Raw genomic sequence first — 15,742 nt, forward strand, 5'->3', positions numbered from 1 at the left:
ACCCAGCATTTAGAGGCGGACAACACACATACTGAAACTGACTGACACACGTTCGGAGATTAGCAACACAGATACACAATGCAGATCTAAACGCTGTTGTATGGCCTTTGCGTAGCAGCGGGGAGATCGGCATGTCACGTTACCAAACTTGGCGTAGCTAGGCATACTTGCACTTAAGTCTCTCAACACATTTTGTGTGTGTCTGTGTTTGTGTGTTCCCGTACCCTGTCAACGCCCTGACTGGACTGACAGCTATGAGGGAAGGTGGGGCTTTAATTGAGGGCTTCCAGACACACACATACACTTATAAATACACCTAGCTGTGATGTGGATACGTTTACACCACAGGCATTTATATTTGGGCATGAAATTTGTTTTGGTGGTAACTTTAGGGGTTGTTATGATATATGGCAAGGCATTGATGATTTTCAGGGCAGATCATTTACTGAGAGCAAAGCAATACAGCGCTCAAGTCATAGAGATGGTTTCCAGGCTGTTGGTGACTCACGCAGTTGCAGGTCAGTTTTTGAAATGTAAAAAAGATAAAAATGCTTAAAACTATGTTAGAGAGATTACAAACCACAAATGTCTGGTGAAGAAGTACAAATGATAAAACACATAACAGGAAGCAAAAAGCCAGACAAGAAGGTTGATGCATGGTGATCTAAAATCATAGCCACTGAGGCTAAGAAACAGTCACTTGTCTTTCTTGTAGTTTCACAACATAATGTTGTATAAAGATAACAAAATAAGGCAGTAAGTTACATTTACTAGCAAATACTGTCAACTCCTGTTAGAAAGGCTTTTGTAGGAGGTTTCAATTTGGACATTTTAATCATTTAAAGAGTTCAGTAATACCACTGAAACTTGCTGTTGGTCATACCATTCCCTCAGAATCAAACACACACACACACACACACACACAAAAACCTCTTTAAACTTGTATGAAACCCATCAATCAGCTTAAAATCTCCTCTGCCCTCTAATTGGGGCAGAACATGAAACATGCAAGAACATGAAAAAGGCAAAACATGCATAAAAACACAAAGACATGTGGTTTGAAGCTCCACAAAACCATATTTCTGCGAGTCAGTGCTGCGGGTGGAGAAGCTAGAGCGCTGGAAGAGATGAAGGCTACATTCCTTGTGTGTGTGATCCCGAGAATGACGGACGATGAGGACAGAGCGAGTTAGACGGGCAATGAGATATACATATGGATTACTGCCAGTGCTGCTGCTTTTTTTCCCCAAGGGTGTGTGGGGAATCTGATCGCGGTGCCACGATGGTCAAGACCTGACATGGTGACAGACGCCGTCAAAATAAAGATTCCATCACACCTCAACGCACACACACGCGGTCAAAATAGCAATCGTGGCAAATAAGCGGTAATGCACACAGCCAGCGTTTACACACATAACACATTGTACTCTAACTGTCAGAGTTTAATATCAATGTAACGCCACGCTCTGTTCCAAAAATACAAGTGCAGCTCTTTCTCAGGGTACTTCAACAGTAGTCATCTATGGTAGTATGACTGCCAAGTGAAACTTTTCCAGCTATTCTGGGGATTTGAACGGTTGATCCTCTGGTCACAAGTTTACATGCTTCACAATTACCTTTTGTCAAAGAAAACTTGTTTGAAAATGTTCTGCTTCATTAGAGACACAGAGAGTGTGCGAGGGAACGAAGGTGGATGTGACCACACGGCCCGTTTTCATTCCCTGAGGGTTAAATACAACAGTTTGATCAAAACTGCCAGCGCCTGATTCTGACGCACAAGGCAGCCTTCAGCGTTTGGACGAGATGTACCAGACTTTCAACTAACTCCAGGGTAACCTCACTTGTAACAGTGATGTAGTACATGACAGTCTGAGTGGGGCACGAGGAAGGGGCGGTGGGTCAAACACACACAGGACTTTCACCAAGGACTGGTGCTCATGTCCTGTGTGTTTTTTTTTTTTACTACGTCAGTAAACCTCACATACATTACATGACATAAAAGTAGATTTGGTGATGAAATCTACATTTTCCTGCAAACATAGAAGTTTATTTTGAAAAGACACTATGCATGAAACTAGTGGAAATTGACATGTTGTCCCTGAGTCCCCAGGAACAGTTTTAGCTTATATCTTTGAAGCCAATTTTGCATAGTGGATGAACCGTGGAATTACAACTTCCGAGTGCATCATGTGATGTCATGGGACTCAAAAACACTTTTCCCATGGACCTACATTGTAAAAGAGACGTCTCTAACTCTGTGGATACATTTTTTGGAGTACCACAATGCACTTGAAATTGCTTGTTTCACTATCAGACTTTGATCCATTCAGTCTGCTAACATTTTGAAGAGTTGCACAATTAAATTTTATTCCTTTTCAACTTGGTGGAGAGCTAAACCGGAAGTTAGCTGCTTGGTTGGTGAAAGTCTCTTGTTTGCTTGCTCGATAGGCCTATAGATGCAGAAGATCCGGATAATTTTATATTTAGGAAGCAAAAGTTTTGGGTTTCATGTGCCACTAAGTAATATTGACAGAAATGAACAGGGCCCTGCCTTAAGTGCCGTATCCACTTCTCCTTATACATCCATGATAATCAAAACTGATGCCAGAGGGGCACCTATAGCTGGAAAGTTTGTCACTGACAGAGCTGCTGTATTTGATAAGTTGGTGGTGAGAACATGTCGGACCACATTATCCACAAACAAAGCCCACAAAAGGAGCGACAGCATCGCCTTCAACTGATTGAGATACTTTCATGCCAGCAGCTAATATCAATGTATTAGGATGAATTACATCTTCTGATATCATTATAGCAGTGTAATATACATTATAAATATTAGGGAAAGCTGAACATTAGAGAGGAGGGACAGCCTTTATTACTTTGTTATGTGGTCTCCAGGTCTCTGTCTTATAAGTCCCATCTGATTCTCATCACAAGCCCAGTTGACTTTTGCTCTGTTTGTTAGAACGAGGTCCAATTCATACAAGTCCAGGAACACAGGACAGTGGAGAAAAAAAATTAAGGTGATTCACATTCTGAATTACATCAGTTACTTATTTTAGATGGAGGATATCATGATTGCTTTCATATCATTGAAATACAAAAAAAAGCCCCCTGTCAGCATCCCAACAATACAACAAAATCATTATAAAGGGAATATTCCCTTGAAGATGTGCCTTAAGTTACCTGAACCCTTCTGAAAGTGTGGTTGTATCCCGATTAGGTATTTGAAACAAAGTAAAATTCTTATTTCAGATAATGAGACAAAAAGCAGTGAAACACGATTGCACAAAACAGACCCCGAAAAAACACGTACACACCGGAGGAGAATTAAAAGCAATCGGGCAGAAAGACAAAGGAGGAGGGATAGTTAATGCTTAGGGTAAATATTTAACAAGCTCAGCAATTACAGTGAGGGCAGAGACCTAACATGGAAGAGAAGGGAATTATAGCCTGCTGACTGTCAACACACACACACACACACACACACACACACACACACACACACACACACACACACACACACACACACACACACACACACACACACACAAACACGGACCTACTCGCTTGGGCATCTGCCTAAAAATGCTGAAAATATGGATACCCTGACCTGAAATAAAAATGAAAAAAACATGGGACAAAGAGTTCCACACAGCCTGTAGGCTATGAACTGATGACTTTAAAAAAAATCTGTGTTATTATTTTATTTCTTATATTTTAAAGGGGCCCCTCTGGACTTCTGGCCCATTTTTACTGGCTCGGCATGCTTAACCTGCATGGCACACTGAGATGTTGTTATATGTATTTCCATTGTGTCCTTTCAAATGGAGATAACTGCAGCATTGCTATTGCAAAGACAGGAAGTAGTGAATACACAAATCTCTGTCCCGTGGGGCTGTCCATTTAAAAATAAAATCACTTTAACTTTATAGTAGTCTAAATCTGAACCTAGTATTGGCTCTCAGTCAAGAGGATTGTGAGTCCTGGCATATAAATTATATTCAAATATATTTACATGTCAGGCATCCTTGTGAAAGTGTGTTTTTCTTGTACACCAGTGGATATTTGCACTCTCCAAGCAGACGAAAAACAAATCTATTAAAACAAAAAAGACTTTTACAGTCAATGTCAACATGCTTCACTGTACACAAACACCGCTGTTTATTTATTTTGGCATGAAATAGCACATGGAGTCATCTTAGGTCATATATCTCACCGTGCCTGTGAGCAGCTGAATCTCATAAAATATGATGAATAAGCGAAACTAGCTGAAGTGAATCCCTGTCTGATATTGCTTTTATTTACACACACACACACATAAAGCCTCGGGGTATATTTACATAAAGTGCATAGGTACATACTGTTCACTGTGCTCCACCCCAGAGTAGTCACGCAACAGAGACAACCGGTAGAATCTCAGTGTGTTTCCAAAACCACCTGCCACATGATTTTCTTCTTCTTTTCTTCTGTCAATAAAACTTCAACTGTCTCATAATGGAGTAAATTAAGTCTGGAAATCTGTGTTTTAAAAAAGAAAAAAATGCAGTCCAACTTGTTGCTAAATCCTGTCCTCACTTAATAACTAAATGAAGTGGACATCAGTCATGAACTTCACACAGTCCCCCCAGTGGACACAAACAAGAACTGCATCAGTTTGAGTAAAAAGCCCTCATTCCTCCTCTATAGAACAGTTTATAAATACAGACGACACTTAAGGTTGCAGGTTCCGTGGTTTTTATAGCATGTTTTCAGCGGATGACTCAGTGATTGAAAGAGAAGAGGGAAAAAAAGGACGATTATGACTGTTCCAAACCACAGGAAGGATGTGGATATGTACTTGTTGCTCGTCATCTTAAATTTATCTGGAAGAGCTCTGGCCACACTCCATGTTTAAATATCAGTGGAAAAAAACGGCTACTGTGGGAGTCAAGTGAGTTGACCAAAGAGAGGCAGGGCAGAGATTGCAGATGTATACAGAACCAAATCCCTCGTGTTCCTCTCTGATTAATCTCATTAGCGTAGCATCAAAAGCCAGCTAAGCTGGTCACAACTGCCACTGATAACAAGGCATCCTGCAGAGGTAAAGCAAACAAATAGAGGGGTTTGGCACTAATGCATATTTGGAAATAAAATAACACCTGATGAATGCAACTTTTAGTTTGAATATCAATGCCGAAAAACTAACTGTAACTTTGGAAGGTAGACACAGAAAGCTATTAGCACTATCTGTCAATGAACAAACACCACCACTCGTTTTCGACACACCTTTTAACACTTCTAGCAGTTTCACACACGACTGAGCCTTCTCTATTTTCCGAGAGATTGGGCCCTTTGCAGTTCTCGCTCGGCACTAACACTCCTCGGCATCGCTCATCATCAAGGCAGCGGTTGTGCTCTTTATCTCTGCGTGATCCCTTATCCGAGTAAGGCACCTTTGATAAGTCCAATTAGCACCTGTACTGCAACTTTGCGTGATGACTAAGCTACATGAGCATTCAGGGTAAAACAAGCAAGTGTGTGTGTGTGTGTGTGTGTGTGTGTGTGTGTGTGTGTGAAGTTGCATGACTCAGGCCAACAGGATGCCAGTTGTTGGGTGCCATGCCAAAACCAAGGCAGCAGATGATGGAGATTAAGGGTGCTGTGAGGATCAGAAGGTGAAAGAGGAGAGCCACATGTGTCGAGGAGGAGATGTCCGCAAAACTTTCAGCTAGTCGGAACTGTACGAATCACTCGCCAACTACTCCAAGAAAACAGATTTCAATGAGGACTGTCTTTCAGCCCCGAGGACTAGAGAACCTTACAAGACCTCTGTACTGCTTCCTGTCCACTGCCCTCCTTTTCCCTTCATCCTCCCTCTACTTTATAACAGTTTTCCCTGGAAATACTGAGGGGAGATGCTTATTTTGTCCTCTTTATGAAAAAAAAGAAGACCTTTGTCTTAGAGCTGTTGCATCCAGCTGTGTCAGTAGCCTCTGAGCTGATATGGCAGCAACAGAGACAATCAGCAATGAAATACATGCTGGAGCAGCCCATGAATATTTGAAGGGATTGTGGAGCAACACAAGGGGAAGGAAAGGAGGCGTTCAATGGACGGCGAGAGGGTGGGAAAACAAGAGTGCGCCTCAATATGCCTTTTAATTACATGTAACTACAAGACACAGAGGGGCGACACCTTCTTCAGATCATCATAAATAATCCTTGCTGACTTCATAAGACTTCAATTATAAAACAAATCCCAAAGGGAAGGTGGCAAGAGCGCAGGATGAGACAACACACAATCTCTGTTATGTCAGCTAAAGGGGGCATGACCACAAAGTAATGTGACAGATAAAAATACTATTTATCCAGACGATGCAGAGGAGTACACCTCCTTTTATATAAACTGTGCTGTTTATTCTGCTTTATCAGGTAGTATCTCTTATCTCAGTTCATGTCACGGAGCCTCTGGGATTTATACCCATTGAGTACTATATTTGTTTTCAGCTTTTAAAAGGCAATATTTTAAAAAATAATATAGAATATCTCTTAAGGGACATTTGTCTAAGTATTACAAAATCATGCTTTTTTTCTACTGAAACTAGAATATTACTACTTCTGGGGCCATTACTAGAAGAAATACACATTGCAACAGCTACTTGTAATATAAATATTTATGCGGCATCATATCTTATAATCAATCTTCATTTGTTTGCGGGTCAGTTTTATAATAAATATGTATCAGAGGTGGACAACTTATAACTAACCTATATTCCAGTTTACAGATATTTCATTATCACCCCCATATATTGATATAACCCCACTAAAAGACAAAAATACACATAAAAATACACATCCACCTGCCACTACAATCAATTTCTCCACCTACCTTGGAAGAAACTCTTGACGCGGAGGTAGGAAACTGCGAGCCGCAGCACGGACAGCTTGTCCAGCTTGGAGATGACATCCGGGGGGAACGGCAGCAGGCTGGCCAGCCGGTCCAACTCAGCATTCAGCCTGTCTCTGTGCCGCTTGGACGGGTTGGTTTTCTCATTGGCAGAGGACGGCTTCCTGATGATGACAGAGGGGGAGAGAGACCGACGGGGTTAAACGGGAATTCAGAGGCCGTGTGTCACGCATTCGACTGTAAAATAAGAATAGTTTCAGCTAAAGGGGACATACTTGACCACGCTGAGTAACTCCTCAACAGGCAAGTGAGAGCAGCACATGGAAAGTTGCTGGAGCCGTGCTACTGTTTAGGGCAAAGTTAGTTTCAGCCTCACCCACACAATATAACACTGTATAAAGCTCACACAGTCAGCTTACCAACCTCTGATAGTCTTGGTTTAAAGATATCAAATTATGTTATTATTATTATTAGTAGAATTGATTTTCTAAATTCTAAACACGGGCTGAGTTCCTGTATTTAACGCAACTTCCCAAAAGAACTCATATAAACTCTAGAGAAACATTTTAAAAATTACTCATAAGACTGTGTTAAGTGTGAATTTATTTTTTGGATCAATGTGGAAAATTAAAGAAATTGACCTTATTTTTCAGAAGTTGTTCCAAATAGATTTTGCTTAATTTTTTTCTCCAGAGACATATGACCAAATAAACCAAACTCTGTGTGAGTCACTGTCTTTAAAGTGAATTTACTTTTCACTACGCTTTCCACAATACACAATGCATCACACTCATTTGTGTCTCCTCCAGTGACAAGTCTCTTTGTGTAGCCATTTGACATGTTCCTTCACAACACGACAAAACAAATGTTTTGTTTCTCCCCCTGCAGAACGTCACTGCGTGCAGATATACAACCTGTAGGTTTACATTAGGGTGATATATCTGTATTTACCTAAATCAACTGGGGCTGTTCCACTCTTCTTAGACACAGATTTTATTTCACCATACCTTTCAGTGCTCCAAAGCATGTAAAATGCTCCTCAGGCACAGAGTTATTTGTGTGTTTTAGTATGGGGTACCACTGCGTTACCAGCTGAACTAAACATGATCCGCATATGTAATCATCAGCTCCGATTTCCACAGCTGAGAGTTTCTGTTCATCCCCACAGAGACGGAAAACTTTAACACAAATGCTTCGACTTTGACTTTTCTGATTAATGAGTTACTATTGGCAAATATACAGAGAAAAACATCTGATCGGCACGGTTTGATTGGATTATTCATACAATATAAAGTTTACTTCACTTGTGAGTTCAACAGTATTTATGAAGACCTAAAAGGTACCAGAACGACATTATTATTTACGTTATTAAACAAAGAAAATTGATGGACAATCTGAACATTGAATAATAATTCAAAGACCTAAAATATTCAGTGGCATAAGCAGCAGACTAGAATTTCAAAAAGTGGATTTCCGTCCACTGCACAAACCGTATTGATTTGATGTGGCAAAGACTTCCTTTCAGATCAGCAGCGAAGGCGCTGCAAAACATGAAAACTTTATAAATGCCACAGGCCTTGTTAAATTACCACTTCCCTCTTCAAAATCTTACATAAGCTACAATTCACTATTCATGACATCAGCTGACGAGATGGCCCAAAAAACAACTGTCTTCTACATCGAAAAACCACAGGCACCTAAATTACTGTCAACTAAAGACATGTACATACAAAATAAAAAAAATAACAATGTTACTCCGCTGCCAGCAGTATGGGATCAAGAGGGGGGGTAATACACGTATAAACTTCTGCAGCAAATATTTTGTAAGAGGCTTATAGTAAAATCACTTTATAATAGCAGCTAGCATATTAATACAATTAAACTGCTGTTTATGTGATTATCATGTTATTCTGTGCTAAAAATATATTAAAACTGGCATCAGGTGGAGTTTATACTGTTATCTTCACACCTCCATGCTGTTGTGGCTCTGTAACTTCCTGTGATTCATTATAATTTAATATACTCCTTAATGTACCAAACCATATGTTTGAGAGTGAGGTTCCCCAGGCATGATATCAGGTTGGGATCAAAATGCACCAGCAAAGTGTGTAATTATATGTCAGCAAGCACTTGATTGAACAAATGTAACTCCTTAACTGTTTCTGCACGGGCTTCCTCCTCTTTCTGCCCGCATACATGCAGTCTCCCGGAGGGATCATGATTTTGCGCTCCGTGGAGGTAACAGGTGCGCTGTGGATGAGACAGAAAAGACGTTAACTTAAATATGGCTGGAGAGCAAAACTTAACACATGCAAGACAGTGGCCATGAAAACATGTTCAGACCGGTTGTTGCATATTATGTCACTAAGAGTCATGACTTGGGGTGAAATGCGGTAAATCCCAGCATCCCTGAAATTAAAGCGACATAACTGTAAGCTAAAATCTGAACAAAAAAAAATCGGTGTGAATTTGCAAAACATTAAGATTTATTGCACCTAATAGCCCACTAACCGTTGCCAGTAGTCAAAAAAAATACAATAACACGCGGGTGCAACTTATCTAATCAATATTTAGAAGAGCACAGATCCCGAATCAATAAAAACAAACAATGCTTTTAAAGAATTAAATCATGCAAACGACAAGGAATAAGCACTGACCCAAAATCCCTGTGGATATCAGTTAATTCCAGTATAGTGATGGTTGTGGAGTCACATTCACATAAAGTGCAGAAAAGAGATGCGTCTCCTTGGGTGCACCGACTCGGTAATGCCAAATGATAAATCCAAGGGAAATAAAATAAATCGGAGAGGTCCTGTATGAGCTCCGAGCTGATGTTTTCATCAGCTTTGCACTGCTCGGGGCAGATGTTGGCTGATGCTTTATACCCAATTGAGTCGCCTTCACTTCCTCGCGTTTCAGGTGGCGGATTCCTCTGAATGACATGTCGAGCTCTTCGCACGCAACTCTCTGCCTCACAAACACAGCGCGAGCGCACACACACGCACATACACACATGAGGCTTAGTGTGTGCCGCTTTCAGGTGCTGTCTGCTTAAATGAATTACCATCTTTTAAAATGTACACGAGTTTCAAATATATTTGGGCAGCCGCTTTTATATATAGTCCAATGACAAAATTACGCATTTTTTCTATCTGGGTGGTGTTAATTTTTGAACACTTTGATTTGAAACCTATTAAGAGACATTTAGAAGATGCGTGTTTAGCATTTGCTCTTAATTTGGTGGCTACTGCTTCTGTTTGGCTGACAAAATCATTTTATAAACACCACCAACAATACCACATTGTATAAGGGTGTCGTTTGTGGTAAACTGTATGTATAATTCGACTTTTAATGCGTGAGTTTAAATATTTACGAGGAGTCCATGAAAGTAGCAGTAGCCCAACCCGACCCGAGCCTGCAGCCGCGCGCAGCACACACACATTTTGTGAGCAGCGCGAGGGGAGGGATCACACGCGAAGGGCAGCAGAAGCACAAATCTCCAGATTCACATCGAGGCTATCCGCGGTCGACGGCGCTCGCGGACCGGAGAGTTTTTTCTACAGCCGGCTTCGAAAGATAAACTCACATTTAACAACGAAACTCCGCTCTACTTGAATATAAACCTACGCTGGACCGGACTGGGCTTCTTTTTTTAACGAATACTGAACTCAGTGGACGTAGCTTTCAGACTCAAGTTGGCTCTCGGGGATAGGTTTGGCAGCAGCGTCGAGCTCGGTAAAGTTGCCAGGTTTACGCCGGAAATTTGATAATTATGCCTTCAAAACAAAAGCATTACTGTGTCACGGATTCATCTGTAAAGTGTTTGGAGTGAAGATGTGACACCATTGTGAGTGTGAAAGGACTAATCTTGCTGTAATGTCTAAATAAAAGTGTTAATGGGCTTCCTAGGCTCCGTAGTTAACGTATATATATTCGTGTTTACACTATTATTTTTAATTTCATAACCGGAAGTTCTCTTACAATCTGGTAGCCTTCACGGAACGGTTAAACTTCTGTAAAAATTGAATACAGAATTTAATTAAGTGATTAATACAGCGACAAGACACCATAAGACACGACCTACAGTACATGGAAACTGGGGAGTTTTGTAGGCTTGATATGATGTGTCAACATTCATTTTCAGCCATCCGCAAATCATTGCAATGTGAATTTAAATCCTATAACTTTTATTAAGCTGCAATAAAAGCATTAAGAACCTGATTGTTAAGTGATAACGTGAAAGTGGTTAAGATAAAAGCTTCAGTTATGACGGTAATAATTAGTCTCTAGGTTGTGTTTGTTTTTACCAACGTCCTATTTTTACGTTCAAATGTGTTTATCACAGGTCTCACATTTGTATTTAATTTTGCCACTTTTAAAAGTTTTGCCTAGCTGACTGCGAGCAAGCACAATGTTTCCGTGTGTAAGAACCATAGACAATAAACAGTTGCTGCAACATGCAAGCCAAAGTAATGGAGAGATCTTTGGATAAATGCAGGTTCCCCTCTGCAGAAATAAATGTCTGCAATAAATAGGCCCAAATGAGCAATAAACAGAAGATACAGACTGTATTAGACTATTCTGGTATCAGAGAGCAGCTTGAGTCACGCTAAGGCAGGATAATGTCATGCTGACGTGAGTCTACACTGAAGATGCATGGTGTAAATAGACAATGCATGTAAAGTCAAAGCAGATTTATTTTAAGTGTGTTAAACAGGCTTAAAAAAAATGACGAGTGATCTATTCTAATTGCATTACCTGAACAAATTGGGGTTTTTTTCTGTGTACTTAAGTTTTGTAGACGAATTTAGTTTATCCTCTGATTTTCAAATGTTCCATTTTACTTTTATGATTGCTTGTAAAACGTAAAACTAATAAAGTCTGCCATTGTAATATGCTGTCTTTTCATTGAAACAAAAAAGTAATACCCTGAGATCATATGCACAGTATGTATGACTGTCTACTGTACTGCACTCTAGTGTACAAACTCATGCATTACAAACAGTCAAGAGCAACACTTCTGCACACATTGCTTATTGTGTATTCATGTGGAGTAAATCACGCAAGCTTATGGCTGAGATACACTTCATGTGTTTAAATAAAGATGACATAGTAGAAGAGAATCCCCTTAGTGATGTTGTGCCACATGTGATCACACATACAACTGCGCAAATAGGAAAATACCCTTGAGGGCAGTGGTGGAGTTAACTGTTCATGTACGTTTCTTTTTTTTGCTGAATGAGTTTGACAAAATCAATAAACATTAATGACAAAACAAAGGCAATCTGTGGCTTTTACAGCATCTCTTTAGAATAGAGCAAAAAGAAAATTGAGACAAATGAAAACAATAGAGTGAGCTATACTTATAATAATAGTAGAGATGGTCATATCCAGAAAGGCTGCATTTAAAAAGTGACCATTTCTCATAATTACAAGTCAAAGGTGCACCGTCACTTACATTAACCCTTTGAAACCTGAGCAAAGTGGCTTTATTTCTTTCAAAAACTTGGGAAGAAGGCAATTAACAACTTCACAAGAAATGGCCAAAAGTATTCCAAGAAATTAGTAAGAAGGGACATTTCCCTTGTTTTCTAGATAATATGTAATAGTCCAACCCCCCAACCATTTTCCTGTCACCTTTTACTAATATCTTGCAATTAACAGTGATTGCATTTTTTTTCCTGTTTTCAAAAGAAAAACAATTTTCTCAGGCTTCAGAGGTTTAAATGCTTGTATAAGGTGTTTAAATGCAGCACGGGAAAACTGATATCGATCCAGGTGTTAAGGGGTTAAAGCATTACAATTCTACCTATCAATAAAGCAAATACAAAACCTGGTTTGTGAAAAATAGTTTTTCTTTCATTTTATTCCTCACGTACTCCATGTAAATGTAAAATGTAAATACAGAGTCAATCTACAGTCACATGGCCAATACTGTATGTGGTACTGTGGTATGGCTCCACCTGAGATAATTTGCAAACAGCACTGTGTTCAAAGTATCCATCAGAGGTGATGTTTTATTTGTTGTGACAGGTGGAGCAGGGGATCTGCAGAGGTCGTAAGGTCGTGTTAACACTGTCAGTGGCTGCCATTAAAGCTACAGGGAGCTTTAGTATCAATGCAAATCCACTAGCAACACTATCCAAGCTGCCTTCCAGATTAGCTCAGGCTTAAAGCTCTGCTAGTGCTGCAGGGACAGACCTTTGCACGCGACCATGTGTGTGTGTGCATAAGTGCATGTCTATGTCCACTGCGCGTGTGTGTGTGCACATATACTAAGCGTGTGGGGTTTAATACACATTTCAGAATAATGACAATAGAGCCAAATAGGACTTACTGAAAGCCATCTGCCAGCTGGAAGTGTGGCTTTCATTGATTAAGATGTGTGTTAGCATCGCTGTGGGATGCCAGGAGGCATGCGGAGCTGTGACATGTCAGGTCTGATTCTAATGGACATTCATAATTTATGGGATGGTCAACATAGGAAAGACAACTTCAAATATAATTAACATGGCCTCGACCTTGCACTCAAATGAGTGGATGTATATCAGTAATATTGTGAGGAAACGATTTGAGAAATGGTGAAATTTAAGTTATTGGTGTAAATTTAGCCTATTTCTAACAATGGGTGGGACCGTCAGAGCCACAGACTTCACCCACAGATGACCCTGAACTCAGAGCGCAGGCGGAGAGTTCATAGGAATGGTGTTGTCAGGATTTGTGGAGCCAGAGTATAATCCATGACAGCAGAGAATTGTTAATGGACATGACCAGCTCAAGAGGTCCTGTTAGGTCAAAACAGGAAGCATGTCCTGACCCTTACTGTGCAGAACATACATGTAGACTCACACATGTATTACATCATACAAAACCAGTACAGTTTCAACTGTACTGTACACATGCTGCAAAAAATAATCACACACTGACCCTGAAGTGTTTAATACCAAACGGATAGAAGGTTCTTTGGGGACAAGAAAATAGATCTGCTTTGATCTCATAAGACTATGAAACTAAAATCCAGGACATAATTACACAATGGACTAGAAAGGCACAGAGTGAAACCGTAAAGATGCACAAAATCACTTGACAAACCATAACTACAACAAAATGAAGAAATGCAACGCTTGAATGGAGGGGAAGTATCTCCGGCGTCAGTATTGATCTCATGAATGATTTAAGGTCACACAACTGTGACATCTTGGCGAAACGACAGACAATCAGCAGACAGCAGCTGACCGGTGTTTGTGAAAAACAAAAGAGCGTGTTTTTTAACAGCTCAAGACATATTTCAGCTTTGTTTGTAGCGTCAAAAGCGGGTGGTTTTAGCAACAGAATGGGACAGTTTCCAGCTATGTTTTGAGCAACAAAAACAGGTGTTTTTTAACGACAGTTCTGGACATATCTACCTGTGTTTGTAGTGACAAAAGTGGGTGTTTTTTTTAACCATAGTTTGGGACATTTCCAGCTGTGTTAGTAGCATCAAAAGTGGGTGGTTTCAGAGACAGAGTGGGACATGTCTGGTCATGTTCTGAGTGACAAAAGTGGGTGTTTTTTTAACGATAGTTGGGGACATCTCCAGCCCTGTTTGCAGTGACAAACGTGAGTATTCTTTAACAGTTTGGGACATGTCCAGCTGTGTTTGTCGCCACAAAATGGTGTTTTTAAATGACAGTCAGGGAGCTGTCCAGATGTGTTTTTAGTGACAAAAGTGTATGTTTTTTAATTACATTTTGGGACATGTCCAGCTGTGTTTGTAGCAAAAAAAGCATTTTTAATGACAGTTTGTGACATGTCCAGCCATTTTTATAGCCACAAAGTGGCTGTTTTTCAACCACATTTCGGAAAATGTCCAGCTGTATTCAAAACAACAAAAGAGGGTGTTTTTTTAAAGTCAGTTCAAGACATTTCCAGTCTAGTTTATAGTGATAAAAGCGGGTGTTTTTAACTACAGTTTGGGACACGTCGAGCGGTGTTTTCAGCGGCAAAAGCAGGTGTTTTTTAATGACAGAATTGGACAAGTCTAGCTGTGTTTGTAGGCCAAAAGTGGGTTTTGTTAATGACAGCTTGGGACATGTCCAGCCATGTTTTTAGTGACAAAAGCATTTGTTTTTAACGGCAGTTTGGGACATGCCCAGAAGTGTCTGAGGTGACCAAACCGGATATTTTAAGTCTAAATGTAATGTTTTCCTAACCATAACCAAGTGGTATTTGTGCCTCAACCTAACGACACATTAACCACAACATCATCACCATATAAAACTGAAAATTCAAACATAAAGAAACGTTACGTTTTAACATATCTGCAACATACACAATGTACAAATGTAACATATCCATGATTTGTAGAAAAATGCAAAGTCAACAAATATTATTAAGGCTTTAAAACACCTTATCTTCAAGGAAAAATTATAATGTGCCAGAGAGAAAAACAGAGGCCTTGTTACACACCACTATGTGTGCACTCCTGAAAGCAAATGAAGTCGCAAAGGAACCACTGCACTTTCAGAAAAAAATACTCAGACTAAATTTCACTTTATGGTAGGACAGTGATATTCTTCTTCTGTGGTAATACTGCACTAATTTATGCTCTAGATGATGTGGAATGAGGTGTTTCCATTCCATTTTAGTAGTTTTTCATTCTATTCATATTCAGTGGTTCAGAGTTTTGCTGGTTTCACACAACAAGCCAATATCACCCATTAGAGCCATATGCTACAAAATACACTCCACACTGCTGCTGTCTAGTCACATGTCTGTCAATCCCTGTATCTCGAGCTGTGTCAATTGGTTTGAGGAGGGAAATTGTGTTATAAGACTCTGTGGGGATAATCTTTTGTTGACATTTGGATTTGGGTT

The 15,742-nt window shown here is 40.0% G+C and overlaps 1 protein-coding gene across 4 annotated transcripts in view; it reads right to left on the reverse strand.

Annotated features, from left to right (window-relative positions):
* Positions 1 to 15,742, reverse strand: part of LOC121960500 (uncharacterized) — an 88,536-nt gene that overhangs the window by 69,704 nt on the left and 3,090 nt on the right. For 2 of the 4 annotated variants that reach the window (XM_042510225.2, XM_042510227.2), the window contains exons 2-3: positions 9,044 to 9,136; positions 6,869 to 7,050 (exon numbers count right to left, since the gene is read on the reverse strand). In XM_042510225.2, the coding sequence (XP_042366159.1) occupies positions 6,869 to 7,050; positions 9,044 to 9,136 (275 nt within the window). Of the gene's footprint in view, positions 1 to 6,868; positions 7,051 to 7,161; positions 7,549 to 9,043; positions 9,137 to 9,543; positions 10,244 to 15,742 lie in introns of those variants that run through there. The other 2 variants (XM_042510226.2, XM_088071707.1) reach the window with 2 other exon arrangements.

The sequence above is a fragment of the Plectropomus leopardus genome, chromosome 21, assembly GCF_026936395.1.
Source record: "Plectropomus leopardus strain MGB_pleo_1.0 chromosome 21, ASM2693639v1, whole genome shotgun sequence".
NCBI classification, from domain to species: Eukaryota; Metazoa; Chordata; class Actinopteri; order Perciformes; family Serranidae; genus Plectropomus; species Plectropomus leopardus.